Genomic DNA, 15,869 nt, shown 5'->3' on the forward strand with positions numbered 1-15,869 from the left:
GTCACTAACTCAACACCTCCAGTTTTTAAGGGTCTTCACTGAACTTACACTATCTCCTCAACTTTCAGGTACTGCATGATTCAATGTTTGATGCTCTTTTAAGAAGAACTTCAGGTGATTTTGTTGAGGAAATTAGAATCAGATCACTGATTTTTAGTTCAGAAGGCAGGAGAACTATCACTAATGAATCTGTAAATTAGGATCTCTCACAGAAGGGTTCATGGACTGTTTAAGTGGATACTTTGTCAGACCATTGGGACAATCACACAGGAAAATTTTTGAAGGTTTTGACATAAAACATTTTTTAAGTTATTTTTAATTACACTTCAAAATATACATAAAAACAGTCTATTAATGATAACAGTAAAGCAGAGTCTTCATTAGAATAATCTAATATGCAAAATTCTTTTCCGTGTCATAAAAATTAATGTAAATAATATGCAGTTGCTGTAAGAATGTATGATTAGCATATATTTTTATTCTTAAGTAGAGAAAGGAAAAGCAAAAAAATTGGAGAGTCTCTTATTTACTGTGAAATTATATTTATTTATTTACATTTCTGGTCTAAAATATTCTAAATGTCTGCATAATTATAATGAAGCTTAACTTCAGTATCACATACCTTTTATAAATCCCCTATTGCACACTTGTAATTTCCAAGATTGTTTCTGGTGTCATCATATAATGATTTAGGAACTACTTATTTCAGGAGTCTACTGTTATCAGCAGACATTAGAAAATATTAAAATGTTTGACAAGTTTTTAAATGACTAGGTAAGAAGTATCTTAATCTTCCTTTAGGAATCAAGGCTTTGTCATGGAGTAATTAACATATCTCAGGCTCTTCTGTATATTGTAGGTTTCTCATACACACATAGTATAGCCAATAGTACTATATTTGCTTTTATTATGAACTCCTCTTAAACACAATTACATTAGCATGATTCAGCACATAACTTTGTGATGTGTCATCATCTTCTCTACCTGTGCAGTCTTTATGATACAAGTCCTTTGAGACCTGTGGGGCAAGACACTTTTAAAAAAGTGATATCTACTTTTTTGCTGTATTGGAAGGGGGTGGAGGTGAAGAAAAAGCCAAATCTCTTGTCTGTATGCTGGTAATGCATCTTGTGTCTTTAAGAGCAGAGACTGCAATGGAAACTGGGCAAACAAGAGCTGGTCCAAAGTAACCTCTTCCAAAATGCAGCTATTGAGGGCATCCTGAGCACCTCCTCTTTCCAGCTGCACTCCTGTTGGGCATTTTGCTTGCTGTTGTAAACATAGCCAAATACAGTCCTGGATTTATTCTGCAGCTTTGTGGTCAGACAACAAGCAGACCCGGTACCAAAAGAAGGCAAATACACATGTCCTGTTCTAAACTTATTACTTCTTTATATGTGCAATAAAGAGAACAATTAGCAAGAGAGGATTTCTGTACAGTTAAGGAAGATGTAATATGACATAATATGACATATTACAGTAGTTACAATTGACTTTTACTATCTTGTTATCAGTGAGAGTTTACTTTGGGGCTTAACCTATTATCTCTCCTTTCTCATTTGTTTTGGAGCAGAAAAAGAAATATTCATAATACTCAATAACTCAGTTAAATATCACTCTTGTCTTTTCCAGGGCATAAAATTATGCTATTTGCAATCTTTTATAATATGTACATGGAAATAGCATCATTTCTCTTAAGATCATACAATCTTAATTTGATGGACAACCTTAAGCTAACCAGAACTGAAAAGACATTTGAAGCAGAAAAGGGACCCACCATAGAGAGTTTTTAAGCAGGAAGAAATTAAATGAAAGTTGGGGTGAGTTTTTGAGTATTTTGATAGCTATAGAAGCCCAAGAAAACCAAACCAGAAAGGCATCTTATTCAGAATTCAAAGAATAGCATTCTGTGATTGTTGCCTGTTTCTTTCATTTCAACAAAGGATAGCCCAAACCCCTCTCTTACGAGGCAGACCAAAATATGAAATATGATATCAAAAAAAAAAGAAAAGAAAAGAAAATAACCCACATCAAACAAAAGAAAAAAAAAAGCACAGTCTTAAAGACTGTGCTAATTTGGCATATCTTTGATTTTAGCCCTCTTTTTACTCTTCTACTCTTCTATTCAGAATAGGCATGGTCAGTTCCATTTAATTGTTTTACTTTTTCCTTTCTTTATTTTGCATTTTCTGCCATTTCATCCTCTTTTCTACTAAAAGGCCCCTTAATTTATATCCTCTTACACCTTCAAGTTTTTAAGTTAATACTTTAATTTATTTCCACAGTTTAACTTCGTCTTTTTATATGACTGGCATTCACAATATTCTTTTTCCCAGAATCTTTTGTTTTGCATTTAAGTGATGTTACATTAAAACAGAACCAGAACATGTACACACAACAAGACAATCATGTAATGCAAGAATTTATTAGTCTTGTGCCCTTATAATATGTCTTTCAAAACATTCTGTTGCTCACAAAATTGTGAAATTGTTATTTCTAAGGTCCTGATCCAACAATGAGGTTTGTATGAATCAGTTTGGAATGCTACCTGAACTCCCAACTATGGAATCATGCCTCCATTTTATAGCACACACAGACTATTTTTAAACATTACCATACAGAGGTTCCAGCAATTAACTTGATTTTTAGGATCAGTAACTGAAAATCAGTAGGATTTGGTCCTTTGATCCTAAAGCTTTAGAATTTATTTGGCTTCTCTTGAAAAAAATTGATTGATTAAATTGTTAATTACAATAATTAAACAGAGAAATATTCTCTTGTGGTCCTAATCAGCCTGTGCATCAAGTGCAAATGTGACCAGAATTTGTTTTCTTAAATCTGCTATCAATCCCCTTTTTAATCAGTTTCTTAGTGACATATGGTATATATAGCTGGCTTCTCATTGCAAAAATATTTTTCAAAATTGAACAATAAAATGGCTAAATTCTCTAAAATTTTAGCCATTTTATTGTTCAAGTTAAAGGAGCAACTCTTCCTAAGTTGCTCCTTTAACTTTGACAGTATTAAAGCTCTCAAATGCCAACACTGACAGAAGACACTGCAGGTTAAATGACCCTGCAGAGTGAAAATTGTATCATCTGTAAAGACAGCTCTTGCAAGTTGTAAAGTACAATGGGGAGAAAAGTAACTGGGTTCTGTGTAATAGACCATGATTTCCTCAAGGCAAGCCCTTTCATCTTTTCAGGACAATTGACCAGAAGTGACATAATTCACCAACTGCATCAAATGTCTGCATGGAGACCAAAATAAAGTGATACAAAAGGACAGTTGTCAGGTCTAGCAGGCAATCTTTTTGGTGCAAGGGGAAACTGACTGAGATCAGTTTAGTTCTGATGCAGTCATGTTTTCATTTTAGCAGTGCACAGACAGCCAGGGCAACAGGACATGCCCTTTTCCCTCTCTTTATCTCCACCTGGCTTCATTCATCCCCTAAAGGACCAGGTGTTTCACCACCAAGTCCTCATAGTTCAGTCATTCAATTTAATTTCAAGGTAATTTGTTAGAAGCTTCTGTGTACTTTTGGACATTTTGGCAGCAAACTTTTTTTAGTGGCATGAAATAAATGTGAAGTTCCATAATTGATATGGAACTGTGTACCTGACACTGCTTGGGTCACCAAAAATTACTTTAATTTATTATGTAGGATCTTAAGTAATGCATTTCAGCATGATTTCTCGATGATGACTTCATTACAGTATAGTATTTGGACAGCTTCTTGAGTTGAATCTGTGTTTATTTTCTCATCTGCGATATATCTGTGAATATACCTAACTGACACACACTGATTTGGGAACCTGATTGTATCCATGGCTGTTTCCCAGACCTTGAAAAAGTACCATGAAGATAAATTCAAAAAAGGCACTTACAGGTTTTAGGGATTGATGTTGCATTTCCCAGGTTTTATGCACCCAAATTTCCAGTTGCAAAACTCAAGTTGTCTTTGGAAATAGACTGTGTACAGCACAGAGCACCATTTCAGTACCAGGTAGATGGTTCAGTGGCTGTGAAGCACATAGAGTAAGCCTGGGTGTAGTATTTCATCCCCAGCAGCACAGTTCCAAGGCTTGACAAGTCCAAGCTTGAACACTAGAGAACAGAGCTCAGACTCAGAAAACCCATGTTGTGTCACCAGCTCTATTACTGGCTGGCAGAATAGCCCTCTGCCCCAGCAAGCTTTACTGGCAAAACTTCATATAGCACTTTTGAGATTTCACAGAAAATGCTTTGAAAACTAAACTAAAGCTGCTGACTGAGAGGGCCTAAGTGAAAAGCTGGAAGTATGTTCCAGCTGTCAGAACATACAGGGGCTCAAGACATGTCACTCTTTAGAACGCCAGGCCCTGCAAGGGGGACATTGTGGAGTATACTTTATGTGTGTAACTTGATCATGCCACAGCAGCATGAGGCGACAGTGAGTTCACTCCAGGTGTGGCACACAATGGGTTGCGAAGGGTGCATGGCACGGAGCCCAGGAAAGAGGCTGTCCCACTCAGACTGGGCAGTTGTCCTCTTTGGGTTGTTACAGGCACAATCTGAAAATGTGCTTGCCCTTGCTGAACTGACACCATGGCCTCATTCTGCATCCGTAGTCTAAGGGCTGTACTCTAGATAAGAAATACTTCCTGTCTGCAGCAGCCAGGCACCAGACTGAGGCCACTACCTGCTGTTTCTCAACCATGCATAGGACTCAAATGAAAAAAAACTTCATTTATGATCTGAAGGTCCAGTCACCTAGCAACTATGGTACCACTAAAGGTTTCAAACTAACTTGGATTGTATATCCCCACAATCTTGGTGTATTTAATTACTGCAGCTTAAAAAAAACAGATAGGTTGATTCTTGTGGGGGAAAGGAAACATGTATTCCATACAACAAATGCAAATAAATTTTGGACAAAAGATTTCTGCACTATGCTCTAATAGCAAAACATAAGCATTATACTAACTAATAAGAAAAGGGGAGAAAGCTGAGAATAAGGGTTGATATAGAATAACTTCAGAGGCTGGTGATGTGGACTCTGTGAAGTTAATGGCATGCATAAATAAATAAAAATATTGGCCACAATTTCTATAGAAATTATTTGAAATGACTTGGGCAACATATTCCAAATATTTTGTGATAGATAGCAGCTATTCATAATGCTTGGAAGCAATTGCAATGTCCAAAAACCCCAAACCCATAGCAGAGTTTCCAGTGTACAGAAGTGTATACTAGTATACTTCCAGTATACTGAAGAACTGAGGGCTTATTTGTTCTATGATGGCTTAAAAAAACACTGCAAAAGAATGCAACAGCTAAACGAGGAAAGGAATACAAGTAACTGCCCTGGTTCCAGCTAGGAAATGGTTAACGTTTGCATGTTGAGGCATGGCTTGTGGCAATAGCCACAGGAGGTTATCCTATACCACCTCCCATCATTGCTGGGGCAGGAGTATTCCCATGCTCAGGGTATTGCTGGTGGTGAACAATTGTGTCTGAATTATTTGCCTTCTCCTCTGCACTCTGTCAGTGATATTGCTGCTGTTACCATGCTTATTTTATTGCTGTTTCTGGTTAACTGTTCTTATCTCCACCAATGATCTTTGCTTTTTGTTCCTCCAGTTCTCCTCTTTAGCTGCTACAGGAGGACAGGGTGGGGAAGGAGGGAGTGAGAGAGTTTACACATGGCTTGAAGTATTTTTCATGATTTGGAGTGTTTCGGTGAGAACACTAAATTGAAGAATACCATTCCTAAACCATATCAGTAACATTTGCCTGTATCTTCTCAGAAGTAGGAAATACATGGGATGTGACACATAAGGCATTAGCAAGAATATTTTGTCTTTTTCTGGGTAGCTTGTTGTGTAATGTTTCCACAGATGGAAGTGACTGAGACCATATTATTGTGTTTAAGGTATGTGTTGTTCCGTGAACCTGTTACACTCTGGAGTTCAGTACACAATAAGAGCAAGAGAAAGCTATAGCTGAGGTATCACATCTTTCATATCTTCTCTGAGAGCCATTCATAGCCTCTCATATCCTGAAAAACTGTGGAAAGCCAGTTCCTCCTGTATACCCAGAAAGTAATATGGATGACTAGGAAATTTTTTTTCCCTCACAGGTAATATTCTTCAGGTTTTCTCTTTTGAATGGTGCCACTTCTGTGGGCTTTGGAGAGAGTTTTTGTTATCTAGAAGTAACCTCCTGTTATCTATCTGAAGCTCTAGTTTGATATATGGGAAGACTTTTCATACTAACATCAGTTGGGCTTGTGCATACAAATATGAGACCAAGAGAAATAACTAATATTGCTCACGTGATGTCAGTAACACACATGTGTATCAGTAGGTACACATGATATATAAAAAACAGGGATCAGGTGGAGACAAATGATACCATTTTAAATTTTTTTTTTATATATCTGAAGTACAGCAGCCCAGTGCATACCATTGGAAAATTTCAAACAGTACTGTTGCAATTTTGCCAGCCATTTGTAAAAGAATATTGCTGTGTGCTTTGGTCTTTTTTTTTCTCCCAGAAGTACAGCTTTTATGAAATCATTCGTTATTTGGAAAAGTTTGAAGTAATTTAGAAGTTATACTCAAAGGTATTTCAGCCTGTATTTTCCACCCAGTCCTTTATTTCTTCTATCTAAAATTTCATATATCAGTTCTCTATTATAGGTTACCTGTAAGTCTTTTGTATAGTATTTTTCAAATTCCCTAAAAATCACATTTCTTTCTTCATTGAAAAAGCAGAAAGAACAAAAGTTCTTGTGGATAAGTGCTGCTTTCTGTCTTTTTAACAAGAAAATAACAAAACAAAACAACAAACCCAAAAAAACAACAAACTGCAAAAAAACCCAAAAATAAACAAAAAACTAACCAAATTTAAAAAAAACCAAACTCCCAAACCAACAAAAAACAAAACAAAACAAAAAAACCAACCAAACAAACAAAAAAAAACAAAAAATAACCTCAACCCAAACCCAGAAGCCTTGATACATCAAAACAAAGATTTAATTTATTGCTCTTGGAAGAGGTAAAAATGATGGAATTTTGAGTTCCTTTCAGAAATTCCCTAAGAAAGGCACAGAATTTAAGAATCTCAAAAAAAGAGGCCAAAATTAATGTTATAGATTCACATAATATACCTGAATGAGGGTATTGATTAGGAGAAAGCTGTCATTTTGCAACTTCATCATAATAAATATTTGGTATCTTGCATAATCATAGTTACATTTATCAGAATTATTTTAAGTTTCAGTGTTGCACGAGGTTTAGGATTCAAAATTTATGATTCAATCAGCTCTACTTCTGCTATTCCATCATCATAAGTCTTGGCTACCTGATCTCAGAGGTAAATGCTTTGGGCAGGATAAACAGCCAACAGTCTATAACGTGGGAGGGAGGTTCACTAACTTCTTCCAGAGCATGCTTCCAAGCTAAAAGAGCATATCCTTTGAAGAATGATGGATCAAGTGAAATTTCTAAGACTGGTGTATTTGATGGCTCTCAGTAACTCTGCTTTTGTAGAGGGAGCTTTTTTACAAAGGTGTATGGCATTTACTTTAAAAAAATGTTTTAAATTATATGTTTTACTTAGGTCAAACAGGTATGCAAACAAAGGAGGAGACACAAAGTGGATTTCTGTAATTACACATGGCGTGTGCACACTTCAGAAAAACTGGCTGTGGTTAGTGTACTTAGCATCCTTGATATCCTAATAATTTCTCTTTATTTGTACAGTATAGACATCCCAGTGATACTGTCTTTTCCTCAAGAGCGACTCCTGTCCTCATTGTCACTGAAATAACTGTTCACTAATCTCCTTTTAGAGTATGCTGTAGATTCAGGAGGTTACAAATGCATGCAGAAACCGTGTGAATAGCGCAGCAGAACAGCATTTCCTTAGCATATGACATAAGCCAGCTGGAACCTAACTTTTACCAAAATAATAGAGGGATGTTTATTCAAAATGAGAATACGTTTATTTGGAGAAAAATTGTCCAGCTGCCTCCTCTGGTAGGAGGGTGTTCTTTTTTGGAAACTCTCAGGAACTAGGGAGAAGTTCTCTTTCCTCTCTTACACTGCTTCAGCGATCAGAGGGAGCAGATTTAGTAATTAAGCATGCTCAAAACATTTCAAAGTGAGTTGACTAAATTAATTTCTAAACTTAACAACACCATGTCAGAATCAAGAGCTGTTTGTGCATTCTCCTCTGCACAGTCTAGCACTGTAAATACAGCACTACTCTAATGCTAGTATTTGCCATAACAGGAGAGACTATTTTTTTTTAAACCCTTGTTCATGATACCAACAATTTTCATAAAGAGCAGTCTTGCCTTGCTTTTCAAGTGTTTTAGTAAAACACTTGAATAGAAGCTCTAAGTCATTTTTGTAAGCTGTTCACAACTCCTTTTTTAGAGACATTCCTCACAATAGATATTCAAATTTTGAAGTAATGCATTGCATTGCTGCATCTCAAAGTATTTTGACAGAATGAGTGAATGTTACATTATCAAAGTATTTTGACAGAATGAGTAAATATTATATTATCCTAGCAGGAGCAACAATAGTGGCACAGAAATCACTTGCAGTAAAATTCAATTACTGGAGGAAACTGGAAGTAGAGTTCAGACATACCATACCTCCCATCAAGTATCTAAGGATTAAGGTACACAGAAATTGCACTGATCTTTCATTTTCCAGCAAATTTCAATTTTCATATGGAAATGCTGGCTATATCTCCTACATGTTCCACTCTACTTCATGAGTTGTCATGAGAACTCACGCTTCTGAGAATAAATGAAATATTGATATTAGATACTAAATTATAACTCTGGGAGTAAGTAACTATTGAAGTCTTACTTACACCACAATTCCACCTTTTAGAAAGCACAGTGAAATTCTGAGGGAGTTTCTTCAAGTTTTCTTTTTTTATTATTTAGCCTAAGACTATTTGAGCACTTCAATAATCATCCATATGAGCACCACTTTGTAAAAATGTTTTCTGTGATCCAGAAGTCACTTACATTTTTTTTGAAACAGCCACATTTTTCTGAGATAATTTTGTAGTAAAACAGAAAGCTGCTTCTGTTTTATTACAAAATTATTCTGTTTTACTACAAAACCAGCTTTAATTTTGAACCATCTACTATGGAACTCTTTACCTGAGAACTGAATGTCTTCTGAGTAAACAGAGTCCTCTCAAAATAAAAATAATATTATGTAGAAGAATTTTTCACCATTTAATTGAGAAAGAGCAAGTGTGCCCATGAAAGCACACATGAGCATTCTTGCTTTGAAAGAAAAAGAAGAGAATAAATCCTATCTGGAACAGGGAAAAATGTTTCAAAAGACTCTTCAAAGAGTCTCTCAGCTAATCCTGTGGGACACTCAAGAAGAGGGAGATGAATCTGGGGAATAAAAAGGAGATCTTTAATTAAACTCCTCAAGCTCTGTATATGCATAAGCGTCTTACATATATCTACTGCTAGAATTATTTGCTCACTCCTTGATGGGTGTTGCTGTATTGCACCGCTCAAGTTCCCTTCCCTTCTAAACTGAGACCCAAAAAATGCAATGGAGAAGTTAGAGAGAGAGACAGACATTTGGTTGTAACAGCTGGTGGAGGTTCCAGCCTTTAGGCAGCCTATAAAGATTAACTATATTGGAAGTCTGCCTTTGCTAACACTCTCACACAAGTAATGATGCCAGAATTCATCCGCTGGCAGGGAGTGTAACCAACTAAGGACCTGAGAATCTTAAAGCTCAGAATGTTCATACTGAAATGCTGCAATAAGCAGAATGCAGATGCCAGAATCACTGACAGTGACTAAAAATAATTTTGGAAACCCACTTTCGTGACCATGATAGCCTTTTTGTTTTTTGGCTGACCTGTAATCTCGTTATGGATTGAAAGAATAACATTGTTTTAAAGTTTGCAGCATAAAATTATCTTTGAACTATTTTGTGTTTCATCGATTAAAATAGTTTTTTGGTAGTTGTCTAAATAGAAAGTGATGGTGAAACCTGAAGAGCACTAAGCAGTAATATAGTAAATAATATAGGAATGACCTAAAATTAAAATCCTTGATATTTCAGCAGTTCTGAATGCCTTAGTACCTTTTCAATGTTCCTTAGTTTTAACAGCAAGTCTCATAATCTTTCCTGGAATTATAGGAAATAATGTATTATTTTTTTATTTATTTTTTAAATATATACATATTTTTATATATATAATATATATGTATATATGTGTGTAGTTAAAATGATACATATTAAAATGAATAGACTGGAAAATAGCACATTTGAGAAACCTAGAGAAAAAGACTAGTATTTCATTGCAACTGGGGGAAAAGTAGTAATTAAGTAGAATCAGGTTGTGGAGGAAAGGAACTCTTACCTCAGGAGACAATCTGCCCTACTTTATTTTCTCACATTTTGAAATCTATGAATCTTTTACATGCTTTATCACTTTCCTGATTCCCTGCAGGCCAGAGCTGACAGCTAAGCCTCTGTTTTATCTTAAACTGTTCAAAGCATGTCAGAAAATTACTTACCCTGCTGAGCCTGAAAGTAGCAGGAACCCACCTACTGGTTACCCCTAGACCGGGTGATTGCTGTTGCTTGAGTGAAATCATAATGATAGTCTCAGAACAGCTGGCAGATTGTTAGAATGTATGGTCTTTTACTGCTTCCAGTTGAAATCCAAAAACTGAACTAGCTGTTTTTTATTGTCTGTAGAGACACTTTATTTATGTGTTGAGCCACTCTGATATCAGCACAAAAAGATAGCTTTTCACCCTGTGTTATTACCAGCTGTTTTGTATGTGGACAGGGTCAAGTAGTTGCACTGTCTGTACCTGTCAGCTCTGTTCATTCTGCAGGCTCTCTTCACTGTCTTTGAATATAACCTTTAAAAATCCTTTCTATTTTTATACCATTGCACTTGAAGAATTAGCTTTAAAATACACTACACTTGGGCACGATAAAATGCAAGGATAAGGTGAGTGTGGTCATATTCATGTCTCCAAAAATAGGATTCCTCTGGAATTTTTACAGTTATTTCATTTTAGAAGGTGGTAACTTGTGATAAAAAATTGATATACCTCAAACAGTTCTCTGTGATCAAGCAAAGTGAAGCAGAATGGGAATTGCAGGCTATGCTCAGCCTGCATAATGAAATAATATGCTCATGTACTGCATTTCGTCTTCAAAGTTTTACTATCTGTATTGTCATATGAAGTAGCATTTTAGTAAGTGGTATATGAGATTGTGAGGTTAAAATTAATCAGAATGCAGATGAACCTGCTGTCTTGGTTTAAAAAGGAAGTGAGTTTTTGGGATGCTGTGGTCAAACCAATGGGCGCTCAGATTTGAATATTGGCACCTGGTGCGGCCACTGAAGACATGGATACACCTCTGAGAACACAGGGGGTTAAAAGCAGAGAACGCCCAGGGGGAAGCTCTCCTGGATTCTGTCCAGTCCATGAGGGAGGTCAGAGCTCCCCTGCCCGGCTGCGGGCTGGGCAGGAGAGGGGAAGCCGTGCGGCCCAGTGAGGTAGGCCGGGCCTTGGACAGAGAAGGGAGGTGAAGGCCCCTGCAGGACGGAAGGGTGGAGGAGCATCAAGAGGCATCGGGCAGCCACCCACCCACCAGGAGAGAGAGAGAGAGGGCTGGTGTCTATGCTTGTGCCACCTTGAAATTTGATAGCAGGCTGGCCAAGAAGGAGAAGGGGGGATGCAGGGAGAAGGTGCCCAGCAGGGCAGCCATGGGAGTTCTGGACATGCAGAGTCTGAGATTTTTAACCCTTTCTTTGCATGATGGAAACCTTACAAATGCTGATCCTCCTGGAGCTGAATGAGAAAAGAGATAGAGATGAGATAAGAGGAAATGGGCCATGAGAGTAGTTGAGAAGAATCTTGGTGGGAGGAGATGATGGAGTGGCCTTTGGCTGGACTTTTCTTGTATAGCCATGGACAGAACCATTTTTCCTGTGACACAGAGACTGCATTTAGGGGGAGGCAATGGCTTGGAGCCAAGAGAGTGCAGTGATGTTATGTGAAGGAGTGTGTGAACAGAGACAATGGGTGAGGAGGGTGGTGGTGCCCTCCGTCTTCAGAGAAGAAGAAGATCTCTGCTCTCGAGGCCCCTCAGCCCCAGGGGGTGAATTTGGAGGGCAACAGGTGTGCCGAAAGTGAGAGACTGTGCTTTATTTGGAACTGGACAAAGCATCTTTAAAAGGGGAACCCTAGAAGCAACTCTGGCCCATGCGCAGTGGTGAAAGCACTAGGCATGGAAGGAAGATGTCACGATGGCAAATGATCTCCGGGCGATGCCACGTGTGACAGGAAACACAAGAGATCTCAACTGTGTTTCCAGGGGAAACCTATGGCACAAGAGGGACTCCTGTCCTTGATGAACTGAGAATTGATTATCTGAAGGATGGTGATGGACTGAGAATTGGTGATCTGAGGGATGGTAATGGAATTGAGAATCCAAGGTTTTGTCTTACTGTGATGTATTGGAAATTTAGTGAAAGGAGGAGGGATTTTTTTGGAAGGTTTTCATTCTGAGTTCTGTGTGTGTTTCTTTTAATATATAGTTGTAGGTTAATAAAGTTTTTCTTCTTTATTCCTAAGTTGGAACCTGCTTTGCTCTATTCCTGGTCACATTTCACAGCAGACACCAGGGTGCATATATGTTCATGGAGGCACTGGCATCGTCCCAGCGTCAAACTGTGACACCTACCTTTTGCCATTCTTGGGAGGAAGCTATAACACCATTCCTCACTGCTTTTAGCTCTTGTGAGATAATTGTTTCTTTCTTGATAACTGAGGGGGAAAGTACCACTAGACACAGCTCCTTTAATTGTGATAGGTTATCATTGGATTTTGTGCTGGTGAGAACATTTGCAGGGAATTTGTTGTTGATGTCCTGTTGACTAATAACAACCAGGTTTGAAGGTAAAAGAGGACTTGTGAATCCATGAAGGTCTGTAAAACTGACCCAGAATTAGTCTTTCAATTCTTCCTACTATTCTGAGTGAATAGGTAGGATGTTTATTACCTTTAGTTATGCACATCAGAAATTTCCTGCTGATTTTTGCAGAGTGGAACATTTCCCGAAGTCTGTCCAAAGATATCAGGGACGTCATTTTGGATCTTTGTTTACTATAATGGCTTACCATAAACCCTTCAACCCTAGTCTTCTTAAGGAAGCATTCTCTACAACAATATCAGTGGTTTTATTTTTCTTAAAATTTTATTATGTTGTTGGTATACTTCGACTTCTTATAATGTGCAATCAAAAGAAATTGTCCCCGCTCCAATTTATGCTGGTAGATCATGCAACAGTAGAGGTGTATTACCTTGAAATATATACCTTGAAAAAGGAAATAAATGTCAGTTATATGGTCTTTTTTGACTATTTTAGGTGGATAGGAACTTAACATAAATTGTGTTACTTGCTGTAATGTCTTTCTTTGCTCTTACTTTGGTCCCTCTTGACTGGTTTAAATGCCGGCTCATTTCTGATTTTTGGGAATTTGTGAGTCCCATGAATCCTTATCATGATGTTGTTGAAGGCTCTAGGGTATATAAGGATACTGGGACTGAAAAGACAATGGGTAAAAAGGCACCACTTTCTCCTAACTAAATAGACATTGCATTGCAGAAATTATAATCTGAAGACATGTTTGAGAGATATGGTGAGAAACTTGGACATAATTGCCTTTGATACGGAAGTTATGTACAAACCACTGTTCAGTTATTAATGTTAGTTAAGTAACTTTATCACATATTGTTAAAACATTTAAAAACCCAGAAAGGCAGTTGTGTCTTTTTGTGTCCTTCACAAAAACACTGTTCATAGAAGTAGTTCCAAAGTAATTCATGGTCACTGATTATTGCATAGTGGTGGGTCTTGGGTTGAGCTGAGGGCCATCATCTGAAAGGACTCAGCACTTTCTGAGAGATCTGCTGCAGGATAGCATCAATGATATTTTGGATGATTTCTCAAATAGTACAATATGGTTGCTAACAGTGAATAGGGGAAGAGAAACAGATTTTCCAAATGCAAACTACACAATATGAAAGCTTGTGAGGCACTTAGGCACACATTTTTTGCAGTCACGGATTTGTCAATCCCTGTCTTCTCCACTATTAAAAAAGGGACAAAAATATATTTTCTTTACAAAGGCATAGAAAAACTATTTCAGTTTTCAGGGTATATTTGAACAAATACTGATGATATTACTCTCCTTATTAGGTGGACAGATCTGCCAATGGGCTGATGAAAGAAATGGTGATGAATGAAGATGACAAGCTAAAAGAAATTAACTCCAACAGATGCAAAATTCTGTATTATGCAGTATTGCTTTTCCATATTTGTGAAAGCTGCTGTAATTGTTTCAGTGCAGGAAGGGGTATCAGTGATGTGGCTAGCAAGGCACAGTTTTCAACAAGTTTTTTTTAATATATCCTTGCTGAGCAGAAATGTAAAATGAAAATCTGTATTTTAAAATATACATTTATTTCTGTTTCTTTCTTACAGCTTGTGGCCAATGCAATCCTTTTTGTCAGTGTAAATTTGTATGGGGTCTTTGTGAGGATTTTGACAGAAAGGGCTCAAAGGAAGGCATTCCTTCAGGCCAGGAACTGCATTGAGGACAGGCTGAGACTGGAGGATGAAAATGAAAAACAGGTCAGTTTCTAAAACTTACTTATTTTTCTCTGTTTCTCCTGAGATGACTGTAGTTATGTGAACCATAGGTCAGGACATTGTTGCCAAATGTATGCTAGGGCATGTGTGCATTTCCATTGCATAGGAAATGCTGCCTTCCCCCATCTGCTTCAGGTCCTCCTCCCCAGAGGATGCACACTATTCACTCTTCATCTGCAGAGCTCAGAGAAGGTACAGGCTGACTCCACAGCTACTGTCAGCTCCAGTGCCAGAGGGATCTATTTTAGGGCTGAATCAAAGTCAACTTTTGTAATATAAGATTGTGGTTATTTATCTGTATGGATGTTTTGGATGTTTTTGGTTGGGTGCTAGATGCACTGTAAGTACTTTTCTTCTCGCTAAATGTTCTATAACGTGTTTGCCTTCATAGCATCGATAAAAAAAGTCAACATTTTGGGGACAAGGAGCTGCACTGGTAACTGAATAAGTGATAACAAGAATGAATATATTATGTTTTTGTACAACTAATAATAAGAATAACTGTAATAGCAATCAGTATCTCTTCTCAAAAATCACCTCAGTTATTTGATAGTTTTTTTCATACAATTTTATCAGTCAGCCTTCCAAGCATATTTGGAAACAATAGACAAAGAAAATGCTTTATTGTGAACCTTGCTGTTTTTACTTACAGATCTTGATGCCATTTGGGTTTTCCCTTTTTTTTTTTTTCCTTTATATGTTCTCTATATTTTCCACACAAATATTTGTAACTCTGTTCCATTGTATTAGTAGCTACTTTTCCAAGTACTTTTTCATGGCCTTTCCCTAAGCCGAAAGACAAAACATATTCCAGAGCTCCAAGCCTGGGAGGGTACAAGGCTCCATGCTATCTTGATTTCTCCTGGGAGCCAAGGCTCAGAACAACTCTCTGAGATACATCTCATGGACAAAGTACAACAAGTGCTGAAGGGGGGGCTCCAGAGAAGGGACTTGGCCTCAGGAGGGAATTGCATCACCGCTTGTCTTCCTAACTGGTATTTTTTATCAATTATGCTAATTTTCTGAACCTTTAAAAATGTACTTATCCCTGGAGAAGGATGGGCTTTTGTGGACATCTTTCCATAACTGCTTCTGAAGGCCTTCAAATAAAGTTCCCCTTTTATATTACCTCCTTGAGCTAAA

The 15,869-nt window shown here is 37.4% G+C and overlaps 1 protein-coding gene across 1 annotated transcript in view; it reads left to right on the forward strand.

Moving 5' to 3' along the window:
• Positions 1–15,869, forward strand: part of ADCY1 (adenylate cyclase 1) — a 149,301-nt gene that overhangs the window by 30,955 nt on the left and 102,477 nt on the right. Inside the window, exon 2 of the mRNA XM_058816379.1 lies at positions 14,559–14,708. Within this exon, the coding sequence (XP_058672362.1) occupies positions 14,559–14,708 (150 nt within the window). The remainder of the gene's footprint in view (positions 1–14,558; positions 14,709–15,869) is intronic.

Source organism: Ammospiza caudacuta, chromosome 1 (assembly GCF_027887145.1).
Source record: "Ammospiza caudacuta isolate bAmmCau1 chromosome 1, bAmmCau1.pri, whole genome shotgun sequence".
In the NCBI taxonomy this organism is placed as follows: Eukaryota; Metazoa; Chordata; class Aves; order Passeriformes; family Passerellidae; genus Ammospiza; species Ammospiza caudacuta.